General features: G+C 34.3%; 1 protein-coding gene across 1 annotated transcript; it reads right to left on the bottom strand.

Annotated features, from left to right (window-relative positions):
- Positions 1 to 245: 245 nt before the first annotated feature.
- Positions 246 to 9,660, bottom strand: LOC136031176 (ejaculatory bulb-specific protein 3-like). Its single transcript, XM_065710530.1, has 3 exons — positions 9,523 to 9,660; positions 2,417 to 2,624; positions 246 to 477 (listed from the first exon to the last, which is right to left on the bottom strand). Exons 2-3 carry the CDS (start codon positions 2,616 to 2,618, stop codon positions 335 to 337), a joined length of 345 nt encoding a protein of 114 aa, XP_065566602.1. The 5' UTR covers positions 2,619 to 2,624; positions 9,523 to 9,660; the 3' UTR covers positions 246 to 334.
- Positions 9,661 to 26,895: the final 17,235 nt, after the last annotated feature.

The following is a 26,895-nucleotide window of genomic DNA, read 5'->3' as shown; positions in this document are numbered from 1 at the left end:
TTTAAATTTCAGCTGTACTTTTTACTTTCCATCAGAATTATTTTTAATTAACCACTCTGATGTGATGTTAATGTTAACCCTGTTTCCGTGTTTGGATTGTTAAAACTAGAACGTATAACGATCTTTTTTTCCTTTCAAAATCGAATTATCTGAAGAGAAAAAAGCTACATAAAATGTTAGACATAGAAGTTTGTTTCTGCTCTCGAAGAAGACATTTTTTAACTACAAATAATAATAAAAAAAAATCTAAAAAACGTCAATATAATTATCGAAAGTAATAAAATAATTGAAAAAATGCACTATTCATTATTTGAACATTCGAAATATCAATAGCTTAAATTTTGCTGTAAATGTTGAAAATTCTGGTCCACTCACTGGGATGGTTTTGTTTCATGTAGTTAATGATTTTGTCGGCATTGACTTTTTGAACCTCGGAGCATTTCCTGCAATTTCTTTGGAGTACTTCTGGCAAGAGATCTGAAAATATTGGAAGGTTTATATTACGGTCTTAAACAGACGCAAGGATAAAGAGCGGATTTACAGACTTACAGCCTTTGCTACTCAGGAATTGTTGAAGAAGCTTAATAGACGTAGGTTAAAAATTTTTAAATGAGAAAAATTACCCAGTGTCGAGACTGATTCTTATCCTAAAGACCTTGCTGTTAGCGTGGCAGTCCCTAACTCAAGCCTTAAAGGATGATTTTAACTTATTTACTATCTCATTAAAAGTTAGGGCTTGAAGAGGGAGGCTAACTTCGTGTGTTGGATAGTTTTTGGTCAAAGAGCGGCATTTCTCTTTAACGAAGTTTCTGCTCGATCGTTTTCTGCGCCCAAATGTTTCACATCGAAGAGTGCCGATGCAAGATGACAAATGGTTGATGGCCCATTTAGCCGCAAATTGATGGCATTTTTGATCTCATTCACCAAATGATACCATAAGGTTCACCATCAGCCACGATGCAATTACACAAAGAGCAATGTTGACTACATACTTTTAAATCAAACAAGGCCTTCTCTAACTTCTAGGATCGACACTTCATTACGCTCAGCCACGAGGAAGAAAATCCTATGGAAAGGAGCCATAAGGAGATATTATCCGACAAAAAAGACATATAACATGTTTATTAGGCAAGAAAACGCGCAATAGGCAGTTCCAAACCATAAAATAATCCATAAAACATACTCTGTATTGATAGTTGATCTCCTTCTTGGTGGGTTTCGCCTTTTTTTCAAAGACAAAAAGAAAATCATAGTATTTTTCCTAGTCCTAACGCTTAGTGTTAGGATTTTTTCCTAGTCTTTTATAGACTTTAGTACTTTTTTCCTAGTCCTAACACTTAGTGTTAGGACAAAAAATACTACGGATAAGTTTATATCTTATTTAATGGAACTATAATAATAAATTATTTCTTTATTTAATATCATTATAATGACGTTCTGTATAGATATGTTTGTTTTAAATTCTAGATTCAAAAACCACTAAAATCGCTAAAAATCAGCTTAAAAGTTTCTCAGATAACACAATATCCACAAGTAACTCCAAACCTAGTCAAAGTTTGTTTTCTCCTATACTTTCTTCCCTAGGTCGCAACTTTTGAACATTGCTCACTTTGAACGTGTATCACTCGGTACTAGCTGTTCGGTATTATGATCACCTTTGTTTGTAATTTAAATATGAAAACCTATTTTTTCATGTATATATATATATATATATATATATATATATATATATATATATATATATATATATATATATATATATATATACATATATACATATATATATATATATATATATATATATATATATATATATATATATATATATATATATATATATATATATATATATATATATATATATATATATATATATATATATATATATATATATATATCAACATCAATAATAAAAACAAAGCAAATACGAAAACCGATAATGCCTACCAAGCGTTGGTCAAGCAGGGTCGATGATATTCTCCAATGCAAACGCCCTGCCCAATATCTATCCCCAATAGATTAGGTGTACATACGAGTATGGTGGTTGATATTCAAAATAAATAAATTGATGTCTATGTTTTCAGATAAATTTCTAAACTTTGCGAAATCTCCTATTATAGTAAGTGTTCAAATAGCGATGAATTCCTGATTATGCCTAACATGACATTAATCATTCGTCGTGGCGTCATACTTGCAATTATTCTACCCTTAAAATAAACCAGTAATTGCGTCAGACCAGTAAACCGGTTTGCTTACGTTAAATAAGTATTCTTCGCAGCATATGGCCAATAGCAACTATAGGTGTTTGTTTTTTCGTTAACCTTGGTACTTTTACTTGTGAAAATATAACAAGGAACTTCAATGGAAATGAAGGACAGCCTTTAAGAAAAAGAAGAATAACGAAATTAAAACTAACCTTTCATGTCTCGACCAGTCTTGTCACACTTCCCTTCGTTTAGAATACATTTGATTTGAGTTTGAACATACTTCTTGTTCTTCAACAGGGAATCAACGTCGATGTTTTCAAGTTGTCCAGGTTTTTGACGACGAACACGGTTATGGGCGCTTAGAACAGCAATAGAGCAGCTCATAACAAGTAAAAGGATAACCGTCTTCATTTTATCCTGAAATATAAACCTTATGTACAATTGCATGTAATTTGCAAGATACAAATGCAACTCTGATTCCCGATGATACATAGTAAAAAGAAAACTCAGAATGGACAATTCTGAAATCAATTTTTTTAAAGCAAACTCAGAAATCGTGAGTAACAAAATCAATGGGCAAATTTCACAACTTATATGTCTTTCTCCATGGGCTGTGGGGGTCATGTTACCCCTAAAGACATAGTTATTGGATCTTTCAACTATGCTGAAAAAATGGCTGTCTCGAAATTTGAATTGGACGACTTTGGGGAAAAAAGGGAGTAAGAGGGGAGCTAGACACCCTCCATCACTCAAAAAGGGCAATAGAACTTTTACAACTTCCGTTCAAAATGCACCCTCTTCCGATCTTCTAGGACCATTAGTTCTATACGATCACCCCTGGGAAATCAAACAAAAAAATAAACACGCATCCGTGATCTATCTTCTCGCAAAAATGCAAAATTTCACATTTTTGTATGTAAATGCTTGAAACTTCTACAGTTGGTTTGACTGATACGGTGAATCTGATTGTGTGATTTTCATTAAGATTCCTTGACATTTGGACCATGTTTTCCCCCATTTTTTGATAACCAGACAAATTTTCTTGGGCTCGTAGCTTTTGATGTATAACACTGAACTTGATCTATTGATATCGAAATACGAGTTTCAGCTACTATTGAGCCAAGTTGTTCCATACTTAAACTTCATTACCACGAAACTGTTTGAAACGGATATAAAAAAAACGCTTTTCCTAGTACCAAAGAAGAACCAAGAAGATAATACTATTTTACTGGGCAAGATGCAATTATTATTTGAATCGGTGCCAGTACTATATACACTTTATTCAATGGAAAATATTACATCGATCGAATACCACTGTTTGATAGCTAGGGATATCGTGGGTTACTCATTGTCATCCCCGATTATTGACTACCTTTAGCTTCGACGTATCTCTGGCTATGCATCGTATATTACTTTTAATTCGGTGACCCGGCCTAGCTAGATGAGTAAAATGTCCAGTGTCACAACCACGATGCAGTGCTGAACAGCAGCAAAAACTGCAATAATAATCCGAGCTATTTTAGCATAAATTTTACTGACGAAAGATTAAAGTACATTTTTAAATAATGTAAACATATAGAAGCTTACTATACTCAAATGCAAAAATATTATGCCCATTCCCCAATCACACAGGTGAATTAAATCAAAATCGCGCTCGATATAGGAACCAATTATTCATCCCGTTAGTAATCTGCCGAGTTGAATATTCTTCAGTTTTCAAACATAAAATTCATGTTTGACCTTTTAGTCTAAGGATTTAAGCGCTATTTTCTAAGACTAAACTCTTCATCTAATTTCTTGTCATTTCAGTTTTTTGTTCCACACACAAGTACTATGTCAAACCCAAGGAAGACTGGACATCATTTATAAGTCGTAGCTTTTTTCATCGGCATGTGTGACTATGGCGTGGCTTCGACTTTATCCTCGAACATTATAAGATGTTAGCGTCATAGAGTTATGACGTGGCTTCGACTTTATCCTCGAATATTATTAGATGATAGCGTCAGAGGGTTATGACTTGGCTTCGACTATCCTCGAATGTTATTAGATGATAGCGTCAGAGGGTTATGACGTGGCTTCGACTTTATCCTCGAATATTATTAGATGTTAGCGTCATAGGGTTATGACATGGCTTCGACTTTATCCTCGAATATTATTAGATGTTAGCGTCATAGGGTTATGACGTGGCTTCGACTTTATCTTCGAATATTATTAGATGATAGCGTCAGAGGGTTATAAGAATTGCACGAAATCTTTCAAAATTACGCAAGAATCAGACTAGCAGTTGTTAAAGCGGCCGAGATGGAGGAGGGATAGCTGCCAATGAATAGCCTTGAAATTGCTCAATGTCGCAACAAGCTTATGATAGTACTAAAACCTGGGAGCGTTTACTTATATGTAAACAAGAAAGGCTTGTGTGTGTTAAATGTTTAATATGTTTCTGCTTGACGCGGTCTATTGTTAATGATTTGAAAAATAACTGTAAATAGTTTTCTGAAATGAGAGTAAAGAACAGTAAGTTTCGTAAGGGGTAAAAAAATAAATAAATTTAAAATCTTAGAGGCAAATACATGGCTTCTGATTGTAAAAGAATAAAAAAAAGTTTCTAAGATGAGAGTAAAGAGCAATTGTTTTTTCAGCAGCAAAGACAATAATTAAAGGTATAAATCATTAATCATTACAAAACATTAGAATCATTTCCAATTACTTATATGATTTCTGGTTATATTAGGAAAAGACTAGCTTTATGTTATTCTATACAAAAGAAGACATCTCTCCTGCCCCTTCCCCAGCTCTTTATAGATGAGTTTATCAGGTGCTTTCCTAAAGGCATTCTAGAATAAAAAAAATATATTGAAAGTTGGTAATTGCAAGATTATATTTATCCACGCTCTTTCAAAACGTTACCTAAAAATGTATAGTTTCAACAAATACAACTACGTGAGCCCTTTTATTATCAAAGAATTAGGGTGAAAAATAAAGTTCTAGGAATTTTTAGAAAAACACTTTACGATTTAATATAAGGAGTGGGTTATTGAGGGGGTAGAAGCTCCCATATAAACGGTATAATTTTTTACTCCTTTTAAATTTTAACGTCACTGTTCACTCTAACTGGAAAAAAACTGATTTTTGAATAGTTTAGTTTATATTTGTTTTCAGTATTATACACTTATTCTATCAAAATAATGGGGGAGGGGGTCTGCCATCCCCCCTGTCAGCCTTTTCCTCTTTCTCTCAAAATTTAGCTTCCTCTCATTTTGTAAAAACGTTTCAAGAATAAAATTGGTCATTTAGTTGGATTCCTTAACGCGAAGGGATTTTTTATTTTTAATTCAGAAATTTCGTTAAGGGGTTTGACAAGTATTGTCCTTAAAGGATTCCACCCTCTCTCAATTCTCTGCAGCCAAGCATATGAGTCTAATTTTCTAGTTACCAGTCAATACTTTTCCACAATAAAAAGGGGCCTAACACACCTGTTCGCCACGCTTCGTGCATATACTTCTAAACCAAGGGAGGCTAAGCGAAAAATACCACCTCATAGAGGGATCTTTCACAAACTGTTGCAAGAGGTCTAAAAATACGTGTTTTGAGGCTCCCTTCTCCCAGAAGAGACCCAATGACCTCCTTCAGTCCTATAAGTAAGCCATCATTAATGCCCGACCCCTGAAGGAAAATCAGTAACAGTCTAAGGCCTCACAATCTGGGGGGCAAGGTACACCCATAGGAGTCTAAAAATATGAAATAAAGGGAATTTAATGCCAGATGACTGAAAACCTGGGGGAGGGGCTGCTACCGCCTGTCCAGGCCAAACCGTGAAGGAAACCGTGTTCCCTCCCCTTGGAGCCCATACTGCAGGATTAGTCCAAATATATTCCCTCAAACGAAGAAACATTATGGGTAAATCTTAATCCCAACTTCATCCATGCTAATCGGAAAGTACTGTCACGGAAAAGCTACAACATTGTGTCTAAAAATGTCTTTTTAAGGTTCTAGGTGAATGCAGAAATGTCACTGTTTACTTACCATTTCTCACCATGAACGGTGAGACACAAATAAAATTTGTTTCTAAAAATCTCTTTTTGAGGTTCTAGGTGAATGCAGAAATGTCACTGTTTACTTACAATTTCTCACCATGAACGGTGAGACAAATAAAATTTGTTTCTAAAAACCTCTTTTTGAGGTTCTAGGTGAATGCAGAAATGTCACTGTTTACTTACAATTTCTCACCATGAACGGTGAGACACAAATAAAATTTGTTTCTAAAAATCTCTTTTTGAGGTTCTAGGTGAATGCAGAAATGTCACTGTTTACTTACCATTTCTCACCATGAACGGTTCGAAATGATAGACTAATGGAGTTTCTTACACTAAATTACATTTGGTTTAATTAAATTAAATTAAGCCTTTCAAACAGTTCGTGGTAACGGACTGTAAGTAAAGAGTGACCTGGCTCAACAGTAACCGAAACTCTAAAAACATAATTTTGATACCAATAAATGCATCAAAAGAATTGGATTTTTATGCTGATTTCAAATATATAAGCTTTATCAAGTTTAGTCTTACCCATCACATGTTACGAGCCTGAGTAAATTTGCCTTGTTTTCGAAAAAAGGGAGAAACACCCCCTAAAAATCATAGAATCTTAATGTAAATCACTCCATCAGATTCAGGGTATCAGGGAACCGTACTGTAGAGGTTTCATACTTCTATCTGCAAAAATATGGGATTTTGTATTTTTTTGCCAGAAGAAAGATCACCGATGCGTGTTTATTTGTTTTTTTTTTTGTCTTTTTGTTTTCTTCCCAGAGTGATCGTATTAACCCAGTGGTCCTAGAATGCTGGGAGAGGGCTCATTCGAACAAAAATGAAAAGTTCTATTGCCCGTTTTAAGTGACCAAAAAAGAAGGGCAACTAGAACCCCTTTCACGCTCATTTTTCCCCAAAATGAGTCGATCAAAATTTTGAGATAGCCATTTTGTTCAGCATAGTCGACAAATCTAATAGCTATGTCTTTAAGGATGACTTAATCCCCCAGTGTTCCCGGGGGAGGACTGCAAGTTATGAATTTTGCCCATTGTTTGCAAATTAGACGAGAAAAGTGAGAGTTTAAAGCTGTGTATAAAGATAGAATACAAAATATACAGAAGAATATAGAGCCGATCAAGATGAAGTAACAAATTAGACGAGAAAAGTGAGAATTTAAAGCAGTGGATAAAGAATATAACATATAGAATATAAGATATAAAGAAGAATATAAAGCAGATCTTTAACAAATTCGACAAAAAAATGAGTTTCAAACAGTCTTTAATGAATATAACGTATAGAATATAAAGTATACAGAAGAACAAAGCAGATCTAGATCAAGTAACAAATTAGACAAAAAAGTGAGAGTTCAAAGCAGTGTTTAAAGAATACAGGATATAGAATATAAAATATACAGAAGAATATAAAGCAGACCTCTCGTCAATACCTCCATCTTTACGCTAAAGTCTTTTTAGCACGAGAGATTTAAAGAGCTATTTATTCTAATTAAACGGCCTTTGTGATTCAGGGCGCATTCCTAAGGAATTGGAACAAAATTTGAACTTTAGCATAAAGAGCGATGTATTGACGAGGGGGCCAACTCCCTCATATACATAGTAATTTCTGTTCGTTTTAAGTTTTAATATTACTCCTTACTATCAGTTGAGTAAACGTGTTTTTGTTAACTACTACAAAGCTCTGTTGCCATCTGACCTTTAATAACAACGTACTAATAATAATAGAATAAATCGGGTTAACCCTCTGAGTTTTGAACGATTCTAACTGCCCCAAATCTCAAGAATTGACAGAAACCCGTGAAACCCCAAGGACGTATCCCAGAAGGAAGTGCGTACCCCAAGGTTTAAAAACAAGCATTAAAATGGAAAATCATCTGAAACTCTGGCAAAATCGGAGTTTTCTTCACTTTTGGTTTCCCTAAAAATTTGTTTGGCGTCCCGTATCTCAAATAAATTGGATATGTCTGAAACAGGAAACTGCAAGAGCTGTTTTTACTGAATCATTCAATCATTCACCTTCTATTATACCAGAAATTATATAAAAGTATTGCACTAAAATTTACCGACAAACTGGTTATGCTACGTACCAAGATCGAAATTTTGAACAAAATCGGCTAAATGTTGGTAGAATCATTGAAATTGTAGTAAATCGTTAAATCGGCACGATTACACTGTACCACATGTTGCCATTTTAAGAACTTGATATTTTTTTGATGTACTGAACAAAGAATTTTAAGGGGAGGTGCCCATTCCTATTTACATTACGCCTCAGTCTTTCGTCTTTAGGGCAGAGGTTTAGAGTTGGAATTGAAGAGTTTGTTCGTAAGTTGTTTTAGGACGGGACGGATGCTGGCTTGGCAGATCTTTGATACTCAGAGTAACTGTCATCATAAGTTTCGCACATTGATTACAGGGACATAGTTGTTTCTATTTGCAAATTGCACTCACTTTGAGTAGGATTTTTTTTTGTGTGTGAAAAAGATCTTCTTTTATTTGTTTTTTCGTGCTCGAGACCAAAAAATAGACGTTCCATGTTCTCTACAATTTTTCACAATTCTGTCGTAATTGCGTACCAGCCCCCCAATCCTCACTGGGGTCTCATTTAGCCCTTGGATAAATTCAAAAGTTAGCTGATTTTATGATTTACAGTTACTTTTTCTGCTTATTATTGTTTTTCAAAGCTCAGTCAACAGTACAAAATAAAGCCAGTTAAAAAAAAGAAATCATAAGCTATTTTAAATAGTTTATGGTTATATCGGGGGAAGGGGTGATTATGAAGACAGTGATTATCAATTTTGGAAAGTACACTAAATGTAGATTTATTTTTTCATTTCGGATTTTTGCCCTATAAGTAACCTTAACCAAAAGTCCAATTCTGTGAATTTCTTTCAACTTATATAGGATCCAACTTCTTATGTAAATTTTTCAAGATATTTAGACAGGCAGAATATCAAACAAATAATTGCCATATTCTGTCGTCGATAAACTGCATTTTGTCTGTCAAAAATCAATACAGCTAAGGACCAATTTCAAGGGTGATGAGTATCCGCTCAATGTTAAAATATTAGACAAAAATGACATATATTTGTTTTAGAAGGACACAAATGGAATAGGAGATACCCTTCAGGTCTTTAGAACCAACCAGTCAATAAAACAAGGTCAACCTCTTAGGGGCCCGAATCCAAATATAATACTTAAAATGTGTTGGACGACCTCACTCTTCGTTGGAGGTAAGTTCAATGTATTCTACTGAAATTGTCTAGAAAATTCACTTACAGTTCCTACAATATACTAATATAATGCTCCAAAGATTCACTTAGTTACTGTCTTCTTGATCGGGTTGTTCAGGAATTTATACTGTTTTCCAAACGCCAAAAACCCCGATAAGAGGATGCCGTTGACTTCTGGTTTAGATTCAAATTTCCGGACTGATTTTATACCGCAGATTTTCGAATTTTCCATACGATCAAATTAAAATATACAAAAGAACTGGGAATCCCAAAAATACAAAAAAAAAATACCTGCAGTTTCTTTGTAACAATAATATTTTTTTCCCAACAGGAATATATACATTGTCTTTGTTAAGCATATCGCTTCCGCATTCTACTCGATCTTTACATTTAATTGCCATTATATCCTTATTTATTGTGAAATGCTCAAATTGACTAATGGGTCAGGCCCACTCGGTCGTCCCGTTTCAAAAAACCTCTTTAAGGCTCTCTACGGCTAGACTGATGCTCAAAGAAGATAAGAAATATTCTTATTGGCCACAAAAATAATTCATTCAACACTCTTTGACATGTATCTTACAAACCATTAAATAAAAAAAAAACTAATTTTTTTTAGCTGAAAGTAAGGAGCGACATTAAAAATTAAAACGAACAGAAATTACTCCGTATATGAAATGGGTTGTCCCCTCCGCAATCCCTCGCTCTTTACGTTAAAGCTTTTAATTGTTTTAAAAAATAGAATTGTGGCAAAGAGTCAAACTTTAGCGTAAAGAGCGAGGGATTGCGGAGGGGATAACCCATTTCATATACGGAATAATTTCTGTTCGTTTTAAGTTTTAATGTCGCTCCTTACTTTCAGCTAAAAAAATTATTATTTTTTATTTAATTTCTGAACGTTTCTGAATTAATGCATGTTTGGTTTTGGCTCTCCGCACATAAATTATTAAAATGAAATTTGTATATTCATTCTTTTTTTGGCTAAATGGCTTTCTCTTAGTTTCGATAAGACGATTTGGAGAAATAAGGGGTGGAGAAGGAGGTCTAGTTGCCCTCCAATTTTTCGGTTATTTAAAAATGCAACTAGAACTTTTAATTTTTAACGAATGTTTTTATTAGTAAAAAATATACGTAACTTAAGAATTAACTTACGTAACAAACTTTCATAATCTTATATTTTTAATATGTATGCAAGGGGGTTTGTACCCTGGTTAATACCTCGCTCTTTACACTAAATCGTAAGTTTTGTCCCAATTCTTTAAGAATGACCCCTGAATCAGAAAGGCCGTAGAGTAAATAGTTGAAATTACTAAAAATACTTTAGCATAAAGAGCGAGGTATTTATCTCCTCCTAAATACCTCGCTCTTTATGCTAAAGTATTTTTAGAACCCCTCATATGCGTAATAATCTCTGTTCGTTTTAAGTTTCAATGCTACTCCTTCCTTTCATTTGAGAAAACCTTTTCATGTTTATTTTTCATTGTTTTCTTATAGTAATGCTAGAAAATCCTGCGCCCTTTCATTGAATTTTTCTTCCCCCGTGACAGATTCCTCCAACATAGCCCCCTCCCCTCAGCTCCACCCCCAAACAAAATAAAATCCCCCTGAAAACGTCTGTACACTTCCCAATAACCATTACTATATGTAAACACTGGTCAAAGTTTGTAACTTGCAGCCCCTCCCCCAGGGACTGTGGGGGAGTAATTCATCCCCAAAGATATAGTTTTTATGGTTTTCGACGATGTTAAACAAAATTGCTATCTCAAAATTTTGATTCGTTGACTTTGGGAAAAAATGAGCGTGGGAGGGGGCCTAGATACCCTCCAATTTTTTTTGGCTACTTAAAAAGAGCACTAGAACTTTTAATTTCCGTTAGAATGAGCCCTCTTGCGACATTCTAGGACTACTTGGTCGATACGATGACCCCTGGAAAAAAAAAAAAACAAAAAACAAATAAACACGCACCCGTGATTTGTCTTCTGGCAAAAAAAAAAACAAAATTCCACATTTTTGCAGATAGGAGCTTGAGCCCTATTTCCTTAAATAAGGCAAATTTTCTCAGGCTCGTAACTTTTGATGGGCAAGACTTGATGAAACTTATATATTTAAAATCAGCATTAAAATGCGATTCTTTTGATGTAGCTATTGATATCAAAATTCAATTTTTTAGAGTTTTGGTTACTATTGAGCCGGGTCGCTCCTTACTACAGTTCGTTACCACGAACTGTTTGATACTTGGTTTACGAAGGTGAGACAGAAGGTCAAAATGTAAAATAAAGCTTTGAACATATTGACGTTTAAATTTTTCAAAAAATTAGAACCTTTGCTTTTTACTGAAGGAATCTGCAAAATAGCGTCTAATAACGTAACAAACCTAAAGTGGAATAGCAGGCACATCTTTATCCCCCCAAAAAATTTCAGTAGAATAAATAGTTGAAATTACTAAAAATACTTTAGCGAAAAGAGCAAGGTATAGTGGAGGAGAGGAACCCCCTTATATCCGCAATTTGTTATATTCGTATTAAGTTTTAATGCTGCTCATTACTTCCAGTTGCAAAAAAAACATTTATTTTTTCATTGCTTTTTTTAATAATGCTAGAAAATCCTGCGCCCCCCTTCATGGAAATTCTCTTCCCTCATGATAAATTCCTCCATAGAAAGATCCTTCACGTAACTCCCTCCCCCCATCCGTTACATAAGAAACATATATCCTCCCAGGGCATAATCGCCTGGCCCCGGGCCTCGAGGGATTGTGTCGATCCTGGAGTTATCGTTATATGATCTATGAACTATTTTTAGAAATTTAGCTATCTAAAAGTTCTTATTGGATGGGTTTCAGGAAAATAGGACATGGAGGGTGGGGGGGGAGGCTAGTTGCTCTTCCATCTCTTTTGACTCTTTAAAAGTGAACTAGAACTTTCTTTTTCCTTTAAATGATCCCTCTCTGAAGTTCATACGAGTATCCCTTCCATAAGAACCATATATTACGCCAAACGGAGGGGCTAGTTGCCCACCAATCTCTTTTGACTCCGAAAAGGTGAACTGGAACTTTCAATTTCCAATCAAATGGACACTCTATTAAGTTTATATGAGGCTTCCTTACATAAGAAACATATATGTCCCCAGGGCATAACTTACAACGCCTGCCCCCAGCCCCCGGGGGGTTGTATTGACCTTGGAGTTTTCGTTATATGATGCTTGAACTTTTAGAAAAATAGCTATCTCAAATTTCTTATCGGATGGGTTTGAGGAAAAAAGAGGGTTGGGGGGCTAGTTGTCTTCCGATCTCTTTTGGCTCTTCAAAAATATGAACTATGACTTTCAATTTCCAATACAAGTAGCCACTTTCTGGGCCATTCAATTGGTCCAACCTGCTTCTGGGACCTGGAGGGTTGCGTCGACACTAGAGTCTTTTTTTTTAATCTGACCTTTGAACTATTTTTAACAAAATTCCTACCTAAAAATTTTTGTCGGACACATTTGGGGAAAATGGGCGTAAATTTGGGCTGCTTGCCTTGAAATCTCTTTTGCATCTCAAAACTGAACCAAAATTTTCAATTTCCAATCAAATGAACGCTCTTCGAAGTTTATATAAGTAGCCCTTCCATAAGAAACATATATGCCCCTAGGTGATCACTTACAGCACCTGCCCCCGGGCCTTCAGGGATTTTGTTTACCCCGGAGTTTTCTTTATATGATCTTTGAATGATTTGAAAAAAAATGGCTATCTCAAATATCTTATTGAATGGGTTTGAGGAAAGAAGGGCGTGGGGGGGGGGGCTAGTTGCCTTCCAATCTCTTTGATTCTTAAAAAGTAAACTATAACTTTCAATTTCCAATCAAATGAGCCCCCTCTGAAGCTTATGCGACGACCCCTTCCATATGAAGTTTCTCTGGGAAAAAAAATAAATAAATAGTAAAACATTGAAGCCGTATGACCTTTACTATTGGCAACGCCACAGCGTTGTTTCTTATTAAAATTTAAATTACAAGACATTGACGTTACGCCTCAGTTGGTCAGTTTTTGTATGCTGCTCAAAATCTTTTTGGTTACTGAAAGATTTAAACAAAAGAAAATTCAGATTTTATGCTAAAAGTTATCTATATCACGGCTGTAGAAAGACCATTGATAGCAATACGGATTAGTCGGCTATATTCTGGTGCATATTCACTGGTATTTTGGCCCCTAATCATCATTCTGTTTGTTTTTTGTTTTTTTTGTTTTTTATTTTGCTTCAGATGCTATGTTTTAGCAAAGTGCCAGTTTTCGATAATCATATATGGATATTCATATCACCAGTCAGTTTTTTGCTACTTTCGTCACAGGGACCTGCGCAGGGAAAGGTACTCACTCCCTAAGTCCTAAATTTTCAAGGAATCCAGGCACTTATTTGAAATATTAAGTAAATCTTGGTACTTAAATGTTATAGCCATCACTCTCAATTTTCTCATCTGAGCGAAGTTAGGTTAATCCTAGTGAAATATATCTAAATCTGATGGAAATAAAGTATTTTAGTTACTCAATTATGAAAACTGCAACAGAGAATTATGTAAATCAACCCCTCTCTTATCTCAATATACGGCATAGTTTCTAACCGAACCTAACCAACATACTAGCTAAAATATTTAATTAAAATATACCTACATTGTAGTGTATATACGCTCTCGCGCTAGGCTGATTATCAACGAATACATACTGAAATACAGAAAAGAAAACGGTTCTGTCAGACCGAAAACTTGAGTGGGATGGCTATGCGACCTAAGTACCTAACTCTTTAGTTTTACAATCCCTCCCCACCCTCGAAGAAAAAATCATGCGCACGTGCATGTTTTATAGATAATATGCATGTCGCAAGGAGTGAAACGTGACAATTTTGTTCATGTTAAATTTTAATTTTGGTCTTTACTTCCACCAGAAAAGAACTTATTTGTTCAACACCGACACTGTCAGAACCTTACTTTTACTAAGCTACTCATGGCCGTTGTTAATCCCTACCTACTTATTTTCATTTTTCTTTTTCAACTTCATAATCTTAACAATGCTACCAAAAATAATGACTTGAAATTTTTGTTTATCTACATGAAGTAGGCCGAACACCTTGTCACCTTAAAAAATATCTTTATTATTGATAAAAGCTAGGGGAAAGTTCAAAGCATGAAAATTAGTCCCCTTAAAAAGTTTCCAGCGTCTGTTTTCTTCAGCAATTTTATCTTGATCTACATCCAGGCTAATGACATTGTTTACTTTTGAATGGAATTATTTGTTTTTCTGACAACGCTTGTTATTTACTTTTGTATCACAAACACCCATATCGATATAATCTAAATAGGTTAATCCTAACCGGGTTGGAGATTATGTTGACCTCGATAGTCTAGGTTTTAAGCGATATCGCTTGAATATGTAAGAAAAACAGGTTGATGAACGTGGCCATAACCAATAGTGTCCTCACAAAATTTTCTAAGGAGGGGGGCAGAAACCAGTATATATGCGGCGGGTGGGACACGGGAATATATCTATATATATATAAAATAAGTTGTTTGTGGGTTATGTCTGTCGAGTGACGTCATGCCATCATGTCGTCATGTCGTCATGAAGTTAGTTGTCGTCATGTTTGTTATGACGACGACGTCATTAAAGGTATTTAAGAAAATCGTTCAAAGACAAATTTTTAATTGTAAGAAGATCGTGGACGGAAAAATGTTTAATTGTAAAATGACTGAAGAACCTACAATGGCAACAGCCAAGGAAGCTGCTCAAAGAGTCTATGCCAAAAAACTTGCGGCTGATAGAGAAAGTAAGAAAAGAAAGCGTGCCGAGGAATCACAAGAACAGCAAGAAAACATACTTGCGGCTCATAGAGAAAGTAAGAACAGAAAGCGTGCCGAGGAATCAAAAATATATATATATATATATATATATATATATATATATATATATATATATATATATATATATATATATATACTATATATATAATATATTATATATATATATATATATATATATAAATACTAGCTGTTGGGATGGCGCTTCGCGCAACCCCAACACCTAGTTGGTGGGGCGCTTCGCGCCCCCCCCCATGCCCCCCCCGCGCGCGTAAGTCGTTACGTGCCATATTAGTTACGCTCCATTGTAGTTGTGTCCCTGTGTTCCACCTGTGAATATAGATAGATATATATATATATTTTTTTAACTACGTAAAACTTGCAAATATACAACATTCTTGGCTGTCCTATTGTCTGTGCATATAAAAAGATTGGCAGGTTTACCGACTCTTGAACATGCAACATATAATTGTCCATGAAAAAAACAATCTGTATTAAGATCTATACCTCATTATTCTAATGATTGCCCTTGAGCTTTGTTGATGGTGATTGCTAATCGAACATTCCCTGTGTCCCCGTCGTCATCTATATATCCCCCTGTGCCCCCCGGCGTCCCCGTTGTAGTTATGTCCCGGTCATCATTTTTATTCCCTTTGTCCTGGTCGTCATTTGTGTCCCGGTGTCCCAGTCTGTAATTTCTCTTTGAGTGTCGCGGTCGTCATTTATATTCCCTGTATCCCGGTGGTCATTTTTGTCCCAGTCGTCATTTGTGTTCCGGGGTCCCGGTTTGTAATTTCTCTTTGAGTGTCCCGGTCGTCATTTATATTCCCTGTGTCCCGGTCGTCAGTTGTGTCCCGGTGCTTTATTGATGGTGATTGCTAATCGAACATTCCTTGTGTCCCGGTCGCTTTCTCTTTGAGTGTCCCGGTCGTCATTTATATTCTCTACTAGCTGTTGGGGTGGCGCTTGGCGCCCCCCAAGCCATATATATATAAATATATTTATATATATATATATATATATATATATATATATATATATATATATATATATATATATATATATATATATATATATATATATGTAAAAATATATATATATATATGTAAATATATATATATATATATATATATATATATATATATATATATATGTTTTTAATATATATATATATATATTAATATGTATATATATATATTAATATATATTAATATATATATATATATATATATATATATATATATACTAGCTGTTGGGGTGGCGCTTCGCGCCACCCCAACACCTAGTTGGTGGGGGCGCTTCGCGCCAACCCCCCCCCCCCCCCCCAAGCCCCCCCGCGCGCGTAAGTCGTTACGCGCCATATTAGTTACGCGCCATTGTAGTTGTGTCCCTATGTCCCACCTGTGAATATAGATATATATATATATATATATATATATATATATATATATATGTTTTTAACTACGTAAAACTTGCGAATATACAACATTCTTTGCTGTCCCATTGTCTGTGCATATAAATAGATTGTTTACTGACTCTTGAAAATGCAACATATAATGGTCCATGGGAAAACAATCCGTATTCAGATCTATACCTCATGATTCTAATGATTGCCCTTGAGCTTTGTTGATGGTGATTGCTAATCTACCATTCCCTGTGTCGCCATCGTCATTTATATATCCCCTTGTGCCCCCCGGCATCCCCTTTGTAGTTTTGTCCCTGTGTCCAGGTCGTCATTTGTGTCCCGGTGTCCCAGTCTGTGATTTCTCTTTGAGTGTCCCGGGCGTCATTTATATTCCATGTGTCCCGGTGTCTCGGTCGTCATTTATATCCCCCTGTGCCCCCCGGCGTCCCCGTTGTAGTTGTGTCCCTGTGTCCCGGTCGTCATTTATATTCCCTGTGTCCCGGTCGTCATTTGTATCCCGGTGTCCCGGTCTGTATATACATTCGTTTTTTAGTTTTGTTTTTCTCCTTTATTTTTTTCCTTTTTTATTTTTTTTCTTTTTTAGTTTATTTAGATTTTTAGATTTTTTAGTTTTTTTATTAGTTTTTATTTTTTTCTTTTTAGTTTTTTTGTAGTTTTTACCTTTTTTTTAGTTTTTTTAGTTTTTTTTACTTATATCCTGGTCGTCATTTATACTCCCTGTGTCCCGGTCGTCATTTGTGTCCCGGTGCTTTGTTGATTGCTAATCGAACATTCCTTTTGTCCCGGTCACTTTCTCTTTGAGTGTCGTCATTCATATTCCCTATGTGCCGGTGTCCCGGTCGTCATTTGTGTCCCGATGTCCCGGTCTGTAATTTCGTCAGTTGAAAACTTATGATGAAATAAATTTTTAATTTTTTCCCTTTTTTGTTTTTAGTTTTTTTTATTGGTTTTTACCTTTTTTTAGGTTTTTTAGTTTTTTTCTTTTTTCTTTTTAGTTTTTTTTGAAGTTTTTATCTTTTTAGTTTTTTTATTTTTATTTATATTTTTTTAGTTTTCTTTTTCTCCTTTATTTTCAGTTTTTTCCTTTTTTTAGTTTTTTTTCTTTTTTAGTTCTTTTAGTTTTTATCTTTTTTAGTTTTTTTTAGTTTTTTTAGTTTTTTAGCTTTTTTTATTTTTTTTTATTAGTTTTTAGTTTATTTTATGGTTTTTACTTTTTTTAGTTTTTTTTTAGTTTTTTATCTTTTTTTAGTTTTTTTTTAGTTTTTAAGCTTTTTTAGATTTTTTTATTTTGTTTTCTTTTTTTTTGTAGTTTTTACCTTCTTTAGATTTTTGCTTCTTTTATTTTTTTTAGCTTTTTTATTTTTTTTCGTTTTTTCTTTTTAGTTTTTTTGTAGTTTTTGTCTTTTTTATTTTTTTGTATTTTTATTCATATTTTTTTAGTTTTCTTTTTCTCTTTTATTTTTCAGTCTTTTCCTTTTTTTAGTTTTTTTCTTTTTTAGTTTTTAGTTTTTTTTTAGTTTTTTTACCTTTTTTTAGTTTTTTTAGTTTTTTAGTTTTTTAGATTTTTTAGTTTTTTTATTAGTTTTTAGTTTTTTTTGTAGTTTTTGCCTTTTTTTTTAGTTTTTTCAGTTTTTTTTAGTTTTTAGTTTTTTACCTTTTTTTAGTTTTTTTTAGTTTTTTAGCTTTTTTAGTTTTTTTTTCTTTTTAGTTTTTTTTGTAGTTTTTACCTTTTTTAGTTTTTTTTCTTATTTTGTATTAGTGTGAAATAATTCAGACGTCATATGCGGACAAACATGACGTCACCTGATCCACAGATCCACACACAGACAACTTATTTTTATATATATAGATATATATGTTTTTAACTACGTTAAACATGCGAATATACAACATTTTTCGCTGTCCCATTGTCTGTGCATATAAATAGATTCGCGCCACCCCAACACCTAGTTGGTGGGGTGCTTCGTGAAACCCCCCCCCCCTCCCCAAGCCCACCGCGCGCGTAAGTTGTTACGCGCCATATTAGTTACGCGCCATTGTAGTTGTGTCCCTGTGTCCCACCTGTGAATGATATATATATATAAAAAAAATATATAAAAATGATATATATATATATAAATGATATATATGAAGATATATATATATATATATATATATATATATATATATATATATATATATATATATATATATATATATATATATATATATATATATATATATATATATATATATATATATATATATATACTAGCTGTTGGGGTGGCGCTTCGCGCCACCCAAACACCCTAGTTGGTGAGGGCGCTTCGCGCCCCCCCCCCCCCTAGCCCCCCCCGCGCGCGCAAGTCGTTACGAGCCATATTAGTTACGCGCCATTGTAGTTGCGTCCCTGTGTCCCACCTGTGAATATAGATAGATATATATATATATATATTTTTAACTACGTAAAACTTGCGAATGTACAACATTCTTGGCTGTCCCATTGTCTGTGCATATAAATAGATTGTCAGGTTTACCGACTCTTGAACATGCAACATATAATTGTCCATGGGAAAAACAATCTGAGTTCAGATCTATACCTCATTATTCTTATGATTGCCGTTGAGCTTTGTTGATGGTGATTGCTAATCGAACATTCCCTGTGTCCCTGTCGTCATTTATATATCCCCCTGTGCCCCCCGGCGTCTCCGTTGTTGTTGTTTCCCTGTGTCCCGGTTGTCATTTGTGTCCCGGGTCCCAGTTTGTAATTTCTCTTTGAGTGTCGCGGTCGTAATTTATATTCCCTGTGTCGCGGTGTCCGGTCGTCATTTTTGTCTCGGTCGTCATTTGTGTTCCGGTGTCCCGGTCTGTAATTTCTCTTTGAGTGTCCTGGTTGTCATTTATATTCCCTGTGTCCCGGTCGTCATTTGTGTCCCGGTCTGTATATACATTCGTTTTTGAATTAGTCTTTTTTTAGGTTTTAGTTTTTTACCTTTTTTTAGTTTTTTTTCTTTTTTTTTTAGTTTTGTTTTTCCTCATTTATTTTTCATTTTTTTTCCGTTTTCATTCTATCTTCTTTTTTAGTTTTTTTAGCTTTTTTAGTTTTTTATTAGTTTTTAGTTTTTTTTTCTTTTTAGTTTTTTTGTAGTTTTTACCTTTTTTTTAATTTTAAATTTTTTTTACTTATGTCCTGGTCATCATTTATACTCCCTGTGTCCCGGTCGTCATTTGTGTCCCGGTGCTTTGTTGATGGTGATTGCTAATCGAACATTCCTTGTGTCCCGGTCGTCATTTATATTCCCTTTGTGCCGGTGTCCCGGTCGTCATTTGTGTCCCGATGTCCCGGTCTGTAATTTCGTCAGTCGAAAACATGACGTCAGCCGACACAGAAACATGACGTCACCTGATCCACAGACAGACAGACAGACAACTTATTTTTATATATATAGATATATATATATATATATATATATATATATATATAATATATATATATATATATATATATATATATATATATATATATATATATATATATATCTATTCACAGGTGGGACACAGGGACACAACTACAATGGCGCGTAACTAATATGGCGCGTAACAACTTACGCGCGCGGTGGGCTTGGGGGGGGGGGGGGGGGCGCGAAGCACCCCACCAACTAGGTGTTGGGGTGGCGCGAATCTATTTATATGCACAGACAATGGGAAGCGAAAAATGTTGTATATTCGCATGTTTAACGTAGTTAAAAACATATATATATATATATATATATATATATATATATATATATATATATATTATATATATGTATATATATATATATATATATATATATATATATATATATATATATATATATATATATATATATATATATACATATATATATATATATATATATATATATATATATATATATATATATATATATATATATATATATATATATATATATATATATATATATATATATATATATATATATATATATATATATATATATATATATATATATATATATATATATATATATATATATATATATATATGTTTTTAACTACGTTAAACATGCGAATATACAACATTTTTCGCTGTCCCATATATATATATATATATATATATATATATATATATATATATATATATATATATATATATATATATATATATATATATATATATATATATGTATATATATATGTATATATATATATATATATATATATATATATATATATATATATATATATATATATATATATATATGTATTATATATATATATATATATATATATATATATATATATATATTATATATATATATATATATATATATATATATATATATATATATATATATATATATATATGTTTTTAACTACGTAAAACGTGCGGATATACAACGTTCTTGGCTGTCCCATTGTCTGCACATAAATAGATTGTCAGGTTTACCAACTCTTGAACATGCAACATATAATTGTCCATGGGAAAAACTCTCTGTATTCAGATCTATACCTCATTATTATAATGATTGCCCTTGAGCTTTGTTGATGGTGATTGCTAATCGAACATTCCCTGTGTCCCCGTCGTCATTTATATATCCCCTTGTTCCCCCCGACATCCCTGTTGTAGTTGTGTCCCTGTGTCCCGGTCGTCATTTATATTCCCTGTGTCCCGGTCGTCATCTGTGTCCCGGTGTCCCAGTCTGTAATTTCTCTTTGAGTGTCGCGGTCGTCATTTATATTCCCTGTGTCCCGGTCGTCATTTGTGTTTTGGTCGTCATTTGTGTCCCGGTGTCCTGGTCTGTAATTTCTCTTTGAGTGTCCCCGGTCGTCATTTATTTTCCCTGTGTCCCGGTCGTCATTTGTGTCTCGGTGCTTTGTTGATGGTGATTGCTAATCGAACATTCCCTGTGTCCCGGTCGCTTTCTCTTTGAGTGTCCCGGTTGTCATTTATATTCCCTACTAGCTGTTGGGGTGGCGCACAGACAATGGGACATCGAAGAATGTTGTATATTCGCAAGTTTTACGTAGTTAAATATATATATATATATTATATATATATATTATATATATATATATATATATATATATATATATTATATATATATATATATATATATATATATATATATATATATATATATAATATATATATATATATATATATATATATATATATATATATATATATATATATATCTTTCTATATTCACAGGTGGGACACAGGGACACAACTACAATGGTGCGTAACGACTTACGCGCGCGGGGAGGCTTGGGGGGGGGCGCGAAGCATCCCCACCAACTAGGTGGTTTTAATAGCTAGTTTTAGGATAAATATAGTGGAGAGGGATCAATTCATCTGTTCAGATCAATCTGGGGAAAGTGATTGCCCATTTAATGTATAATATGTTTAATTATTGTGTATCGTTATGCATTTAATCTCACTCCATTATGCTTAAACCCTAGATTGAAAGAAAACCAGACTCAAACCAAAATTATGGAAAGATTTGCTGTTTCGCAAGCCTACAACAGGTGCAGACTAGTCTTTATGCAGTTTCCTAAGCAATAGAATAGGCTACAGAAGGAGTAGAGATGGGAACTTAAAAACAGTTTCCAAGGGGATATCTTAGGCTCCGATTTCATGCTGGGAAGTTTCATTTATCTTTCCTCGATCAACAGATTTCTATCTCAGAAGTCCTAAAGTGGGTGTTTGACAAAAGCTTCACATTCATAAGGGCCCGTACCGAAAACATACCCTGCCTGCATAGATACCACCTTTTGCATGTAGAATATACTTCTTTCATAAAAGGACAATTTTCCCCTTGAACTAAAATCCCTTAAATCTTTGAAAAAAATATAGAATAGCGAAAGAAAAACTAAATTTAGGGTTACTGCTCAGCTGTCAAATTTACGTTCTATTTTTCGATAGTCGAATGCCACTGAATAAAATGAATGAGTTCAAAAATATTGTTTATCATAAGAAAATCTGATCAAATTGTCAATTATAACGAACTGCAAGTAAGAGGCGACTAGGGTCATTATTCGTCAATACTAAAAACGAAGCTTGAATGAGAACTGGCACATAAAGAATTGGCTTTTTATGCTGATTTTAAATATATACAATTATGTAGTTTATTTTTACCTACCAAAAGCTAAAAATCTGAGAAAATTTGCCTGATTTTTGAAAAAAGAGCGGAACACTCCTCAAAAAGCAAGCGATCTTGCTAAAAATCGCTTTGTTAGATTCATCATATCAAAGAACCCTACCGTAGAGGTTTCAAGCTCTAGTCAACAAATGAGGATTTTTTTTTCTCCAGAAGAAAGATTGTGGATGTATGTTTATTTTTGTTTGTTTTATTCTCAGGGCTGTTGTCAAAGCAAAAAATCTGAGCGAAAAGTCGCTTTGTTGGATTCATCGTATCAGAGAACCTACCGTACAGGTTTGAAACTGCAACCCTACAAAAGTGCAGAATTTTACAACTTTTTCCAGAAGATAGACAATGAATTACAGGTTTATCTGATTTTTTTCCAGGCATGATCGTATCAAATCAGAGGGTCCTGGGAAATTGAGAGAGAGCTTATCCGAACGTAAGTTAAAAGTTCATTTGAAGTTACTATGAAAATTGTGACATGGGAAAGTGTTGTTTTCTGCCATTTTATGACACCAAACAGCGACTTTGCCCAAAGAGGACGAATTTCCAACAATTTAAAATTCTGGAAAGTTGATTGATTTAAAAGTACAAAAAAAAGCTATGTTTTATGCTTACCAGTTGTAGAAGAAATAATACTACATGGTGGCAGTATTGGAGTAGCAATTAGTTCAAATGCCTCTCAATGTAGCATAAAATATTACATTCCCTTCCCTATCTACACATAGATAGGAAAGGCAAGATGGGTATGGAGACCCGCCAGAAATTTCTTTTTTTTGTGGGGGGGGGGGGGCTAATGCTACTAGAACTTTGTTTTTAGCAACTTTAAATGGTAACATTTGTATTTTTCATTTATAGAATACTCCATTGTATTAAAACATACGTATGTAATGTGTTTTTTAGATCAGAAAATCCCATTTAGAAGGTTGTGATGGTTTTAGCCACATACAAGACTAAAAGTAGCACAGAATTTCCATCCATATGAACAATAACACCCCTCTTTGTCCACCTGAAATTCTGAAGTGGATATATTGATAAGGATTTACCGAAAAAAATAATCTTCATCAGAAATTTTGACAGTATATTCAGATTAGTAGTGGGGACCCTCTGGATCCGATCAGAGCGTCAAAGCGACCAACAAGCATTATTGATTATTGATCTATTGTGCACACCTGGCTGTTACATAATAGTTAGTGGTTTAGGCTACTTCTACTAATTTACTGAGGATGACGTAATTTTGAGTGTCAAAGACACTTTTTTGACAGATCTTACGGGCCGCTAGTCAAGAGAGGAACCCTTGGATGTAATTGACGATGAGATCTTGCGTACACGTGGGTGTTACATCATAGTTAATTGTTTGCTAATGTAAAGCCCTAGCAACCAATCCCAATGGGGACCTAGGAACCAGCAAGTATTATTGATTATTAATCTATTACGCACACCTGGTTTATTCCTTTGTTATTAATTGTTGGACGTGAACTAGACAACAACAGCTTTAGTTAGGTATGGAAGTAAGTGAGGCTTTACATATGCATCATTGCGCAAATGAGTTCACTAACCAGTTATCGATCCCATATTTAAACCTGAATGACAATGATTCACCTTATAGTTTCTTTGGAAGGTATTTATGAGGATCCCATTTTATTACCCATATTTTTCTTTAGTTTTTTTAAAACTCAGTTTAAAGCGCAGGACAGGTTACTTCTGCATCATTGATTTATACGCACACCTGATTATTCCTTTGTTATTAATTGTTTGAAGTGAGCTAGACAATGACAGCTCAAGTTAGGTATTGAACTCAGTGAGGCATTACGTAAGCATCATTGTGGAAACGAGTTAATTAGCCAGTTATCGAACCCATATTTAAAATTGAATGACAAATGATTCACTTTATCGTTTCTTTAGAAGATCATTTTGAAGATCCTTTTTATTACCCATATTTTTCTCTAGTTTTCCCCCCAAATTCTGTTTAAAACGTAGGAGAGGTTACTTCGGCTTAAAACAGAAGGTTCTACTTCTACTAGCAAAAATAGCTGAACACAGAAAAAAAACACTGGAAAACAGAATATGAAAAATGGAAAGAGTAGAAAAAAGTAAAAAAGTAGGAATGGAAGATAAGTATACAAAAACACAAGGAATACAGAAAAAAGCTGAAAAATAGGTAGGCCTATGAAAAGTGCAAGTAACATTGAAAAAATCGAAAAACATGCAAGCGTATGAAAAACGGAAGAAACATGGAAAACAGGTAAAATCATAGCGTTAGATGATCATTTAATTCGTAATTTTTATTTTATTAGGAACGTAAGAACTAATTCAAATTTTCTGTGGGATTACCCCATTGAAGCAAATAATGACACTAATGTATGAAATAACAAGAAATGAATGACCATCTATGGACCATGACTATTCTTAACACTTGGTACGCTGAAACCCCGTGCGACCCTTGGTAACATGAGCCTTCTTCCCCATGAATCAAAATCCAGGACATTCCTAACCTATTGAGATTCCCCGCGTAACAAAAAAGATGCTTTAAATCCATTGTTTGATATTTTTATAAGCCATCTTCTCATGATTCATCAATATAGTTCGCGCCCCCCGTGGTACAACTTAGCTGCCACTTGGTATCGTTTGGAACTTTTCACAGAGACAGCACTTTTTTAAACCAAGACAAGCCTCCTCGATTGCCCATATCTTTTCAAATCCCGGTGCCAGCACTTTTTCTTAAACTAGTGAATATTTGGCTGAACTTTTTTGAAACGCCTTTATTATTGAGTGTTGATTTATTATGTATACCTGGTTGTTATGTTGTATTGGCTTAAAATCCGTTGTTTTGTGTCTTCGCAGACCACTCCCTCGTGATGCAAAATAGTAATTCCTGCCATGTGGCACTCTTTAGCAAGTCTGTGGCACCCTATAGCACACATTATCATTTCTAAGGCATTTTCAGACAATTCTTGATAAAAATAATGTTTTAATTCCATTGGTATGTGTTTTCGAATCTGTTTATGTTTTCGCAAGCAAATCCCTTCGTGATGGCCCATGATGTTTCACAGGACCTTTCTCGATGTTTTCGCAAGCAAATCCCTTCGTGATGGCCCATGATATTTCACAGGACCTTTCTCCAATACACATCGTTTACACTGGAGAGATAGGAAAAAGTCTAAGGGCCTTGTTTAAGTCGTATTGTATGAAATAGTCAGATAGTGAGAAATCTAAGGGGTTTCTCCAAGACACATTACTTAGACTGGATAGATGTCAATCCTAGTTCAGCCCTTTCTTCCCCCGGTCATAGCGATTCAAGTTCCAGTTCTTCTGAATCCCATCCCGGTTCTAGTTCCAGTCTCGATTCCACCGATTCCACCTTTGGTCCCTCTGGTTCCAGTTCCGTCAGTTCCAGTTCCAATGCTGCCACTTCTGCTCCACATTCCATAGCTTCGGCTCCAGCGATTCCGCTCCGACTCCAGTAGTCTCAATTTTTGTACGAGGCGTCCCCCTGTGGTAATCTGTGGCAGGATATCGAGAGTAGTCAGTATATTATAAGTTTCGATTAGTATTAATAGTGCACTGGAATGATAATTACTAACATCTTATTTTAAAAAGTGAAGAGGAAATATTTCAAGAGATTTTTTATACATGATAAAGTCATCTTAGCATTGAGTACTGATAATAGCAAATATTCGACCTATGAAACAAGTAATAATGGGTGTCTTATTGGAGATGGGTGCGTGCATTATCATGACAGTGAGAGATTAAATTCTTTGTAGTACCGAAAAAAATTCATTTCTTATTATGTTGGATATGCGAGAGTAACATTTCTAGAGATGACAGCGCTGAAAGAGAATGCAAACATAAAACTATTAGTTGACGACGAAGGCAAACTTCTTGCTACAGTTGGTGGTAACGCATTAGCCTTGATAGATCATATTACCATCTTTCTGGTATTAACGCTAAAAAAAAAAACAAGAAGAAGACAAGTCTATTGCTGCACCAATATCATAAGCCATATCTTATCTATTTGCCGAAACTGCAATCTAAGTAA

Source organism: Artemia franciscana, chromosome 9 (genome assembly GCF_032884065.1).
Source record: "Artemia franciscana chromosome 9, ASM3288406v1, whole genome shotgun sequence".
Taxonomy (NCBI): domain Eukaryota; kingdom Metazoa; phylum Arthropoda; class Branchiopoda; order Anostraca; family Artemiidae; genus Artemia; species Artemia franciscana.
Note: the sequence above shows the minus strand (reverse complement) of the source record. Positions and strands in the feature narration are given on the sequence as shown.

What these genes read in the sequence shown, in the direction of transcription:
- LOC136031176 (XM_065710530.1), bottom strand. Translation starts at nt 2,618, where the DNA reads ATGAAGACGGTTATCCTTTTACTTGTTATGAGCTGCTCTATTGCTGTT. An exon ending in GACTGGTCGAGACATGAAAG is followed by an intron (nt 478 to 2,416) that starts GTTAGTTTTAAT and finishes CAATATTTTCAG; the next exon opens with ATCTCTTGCCAGAAGTACTC.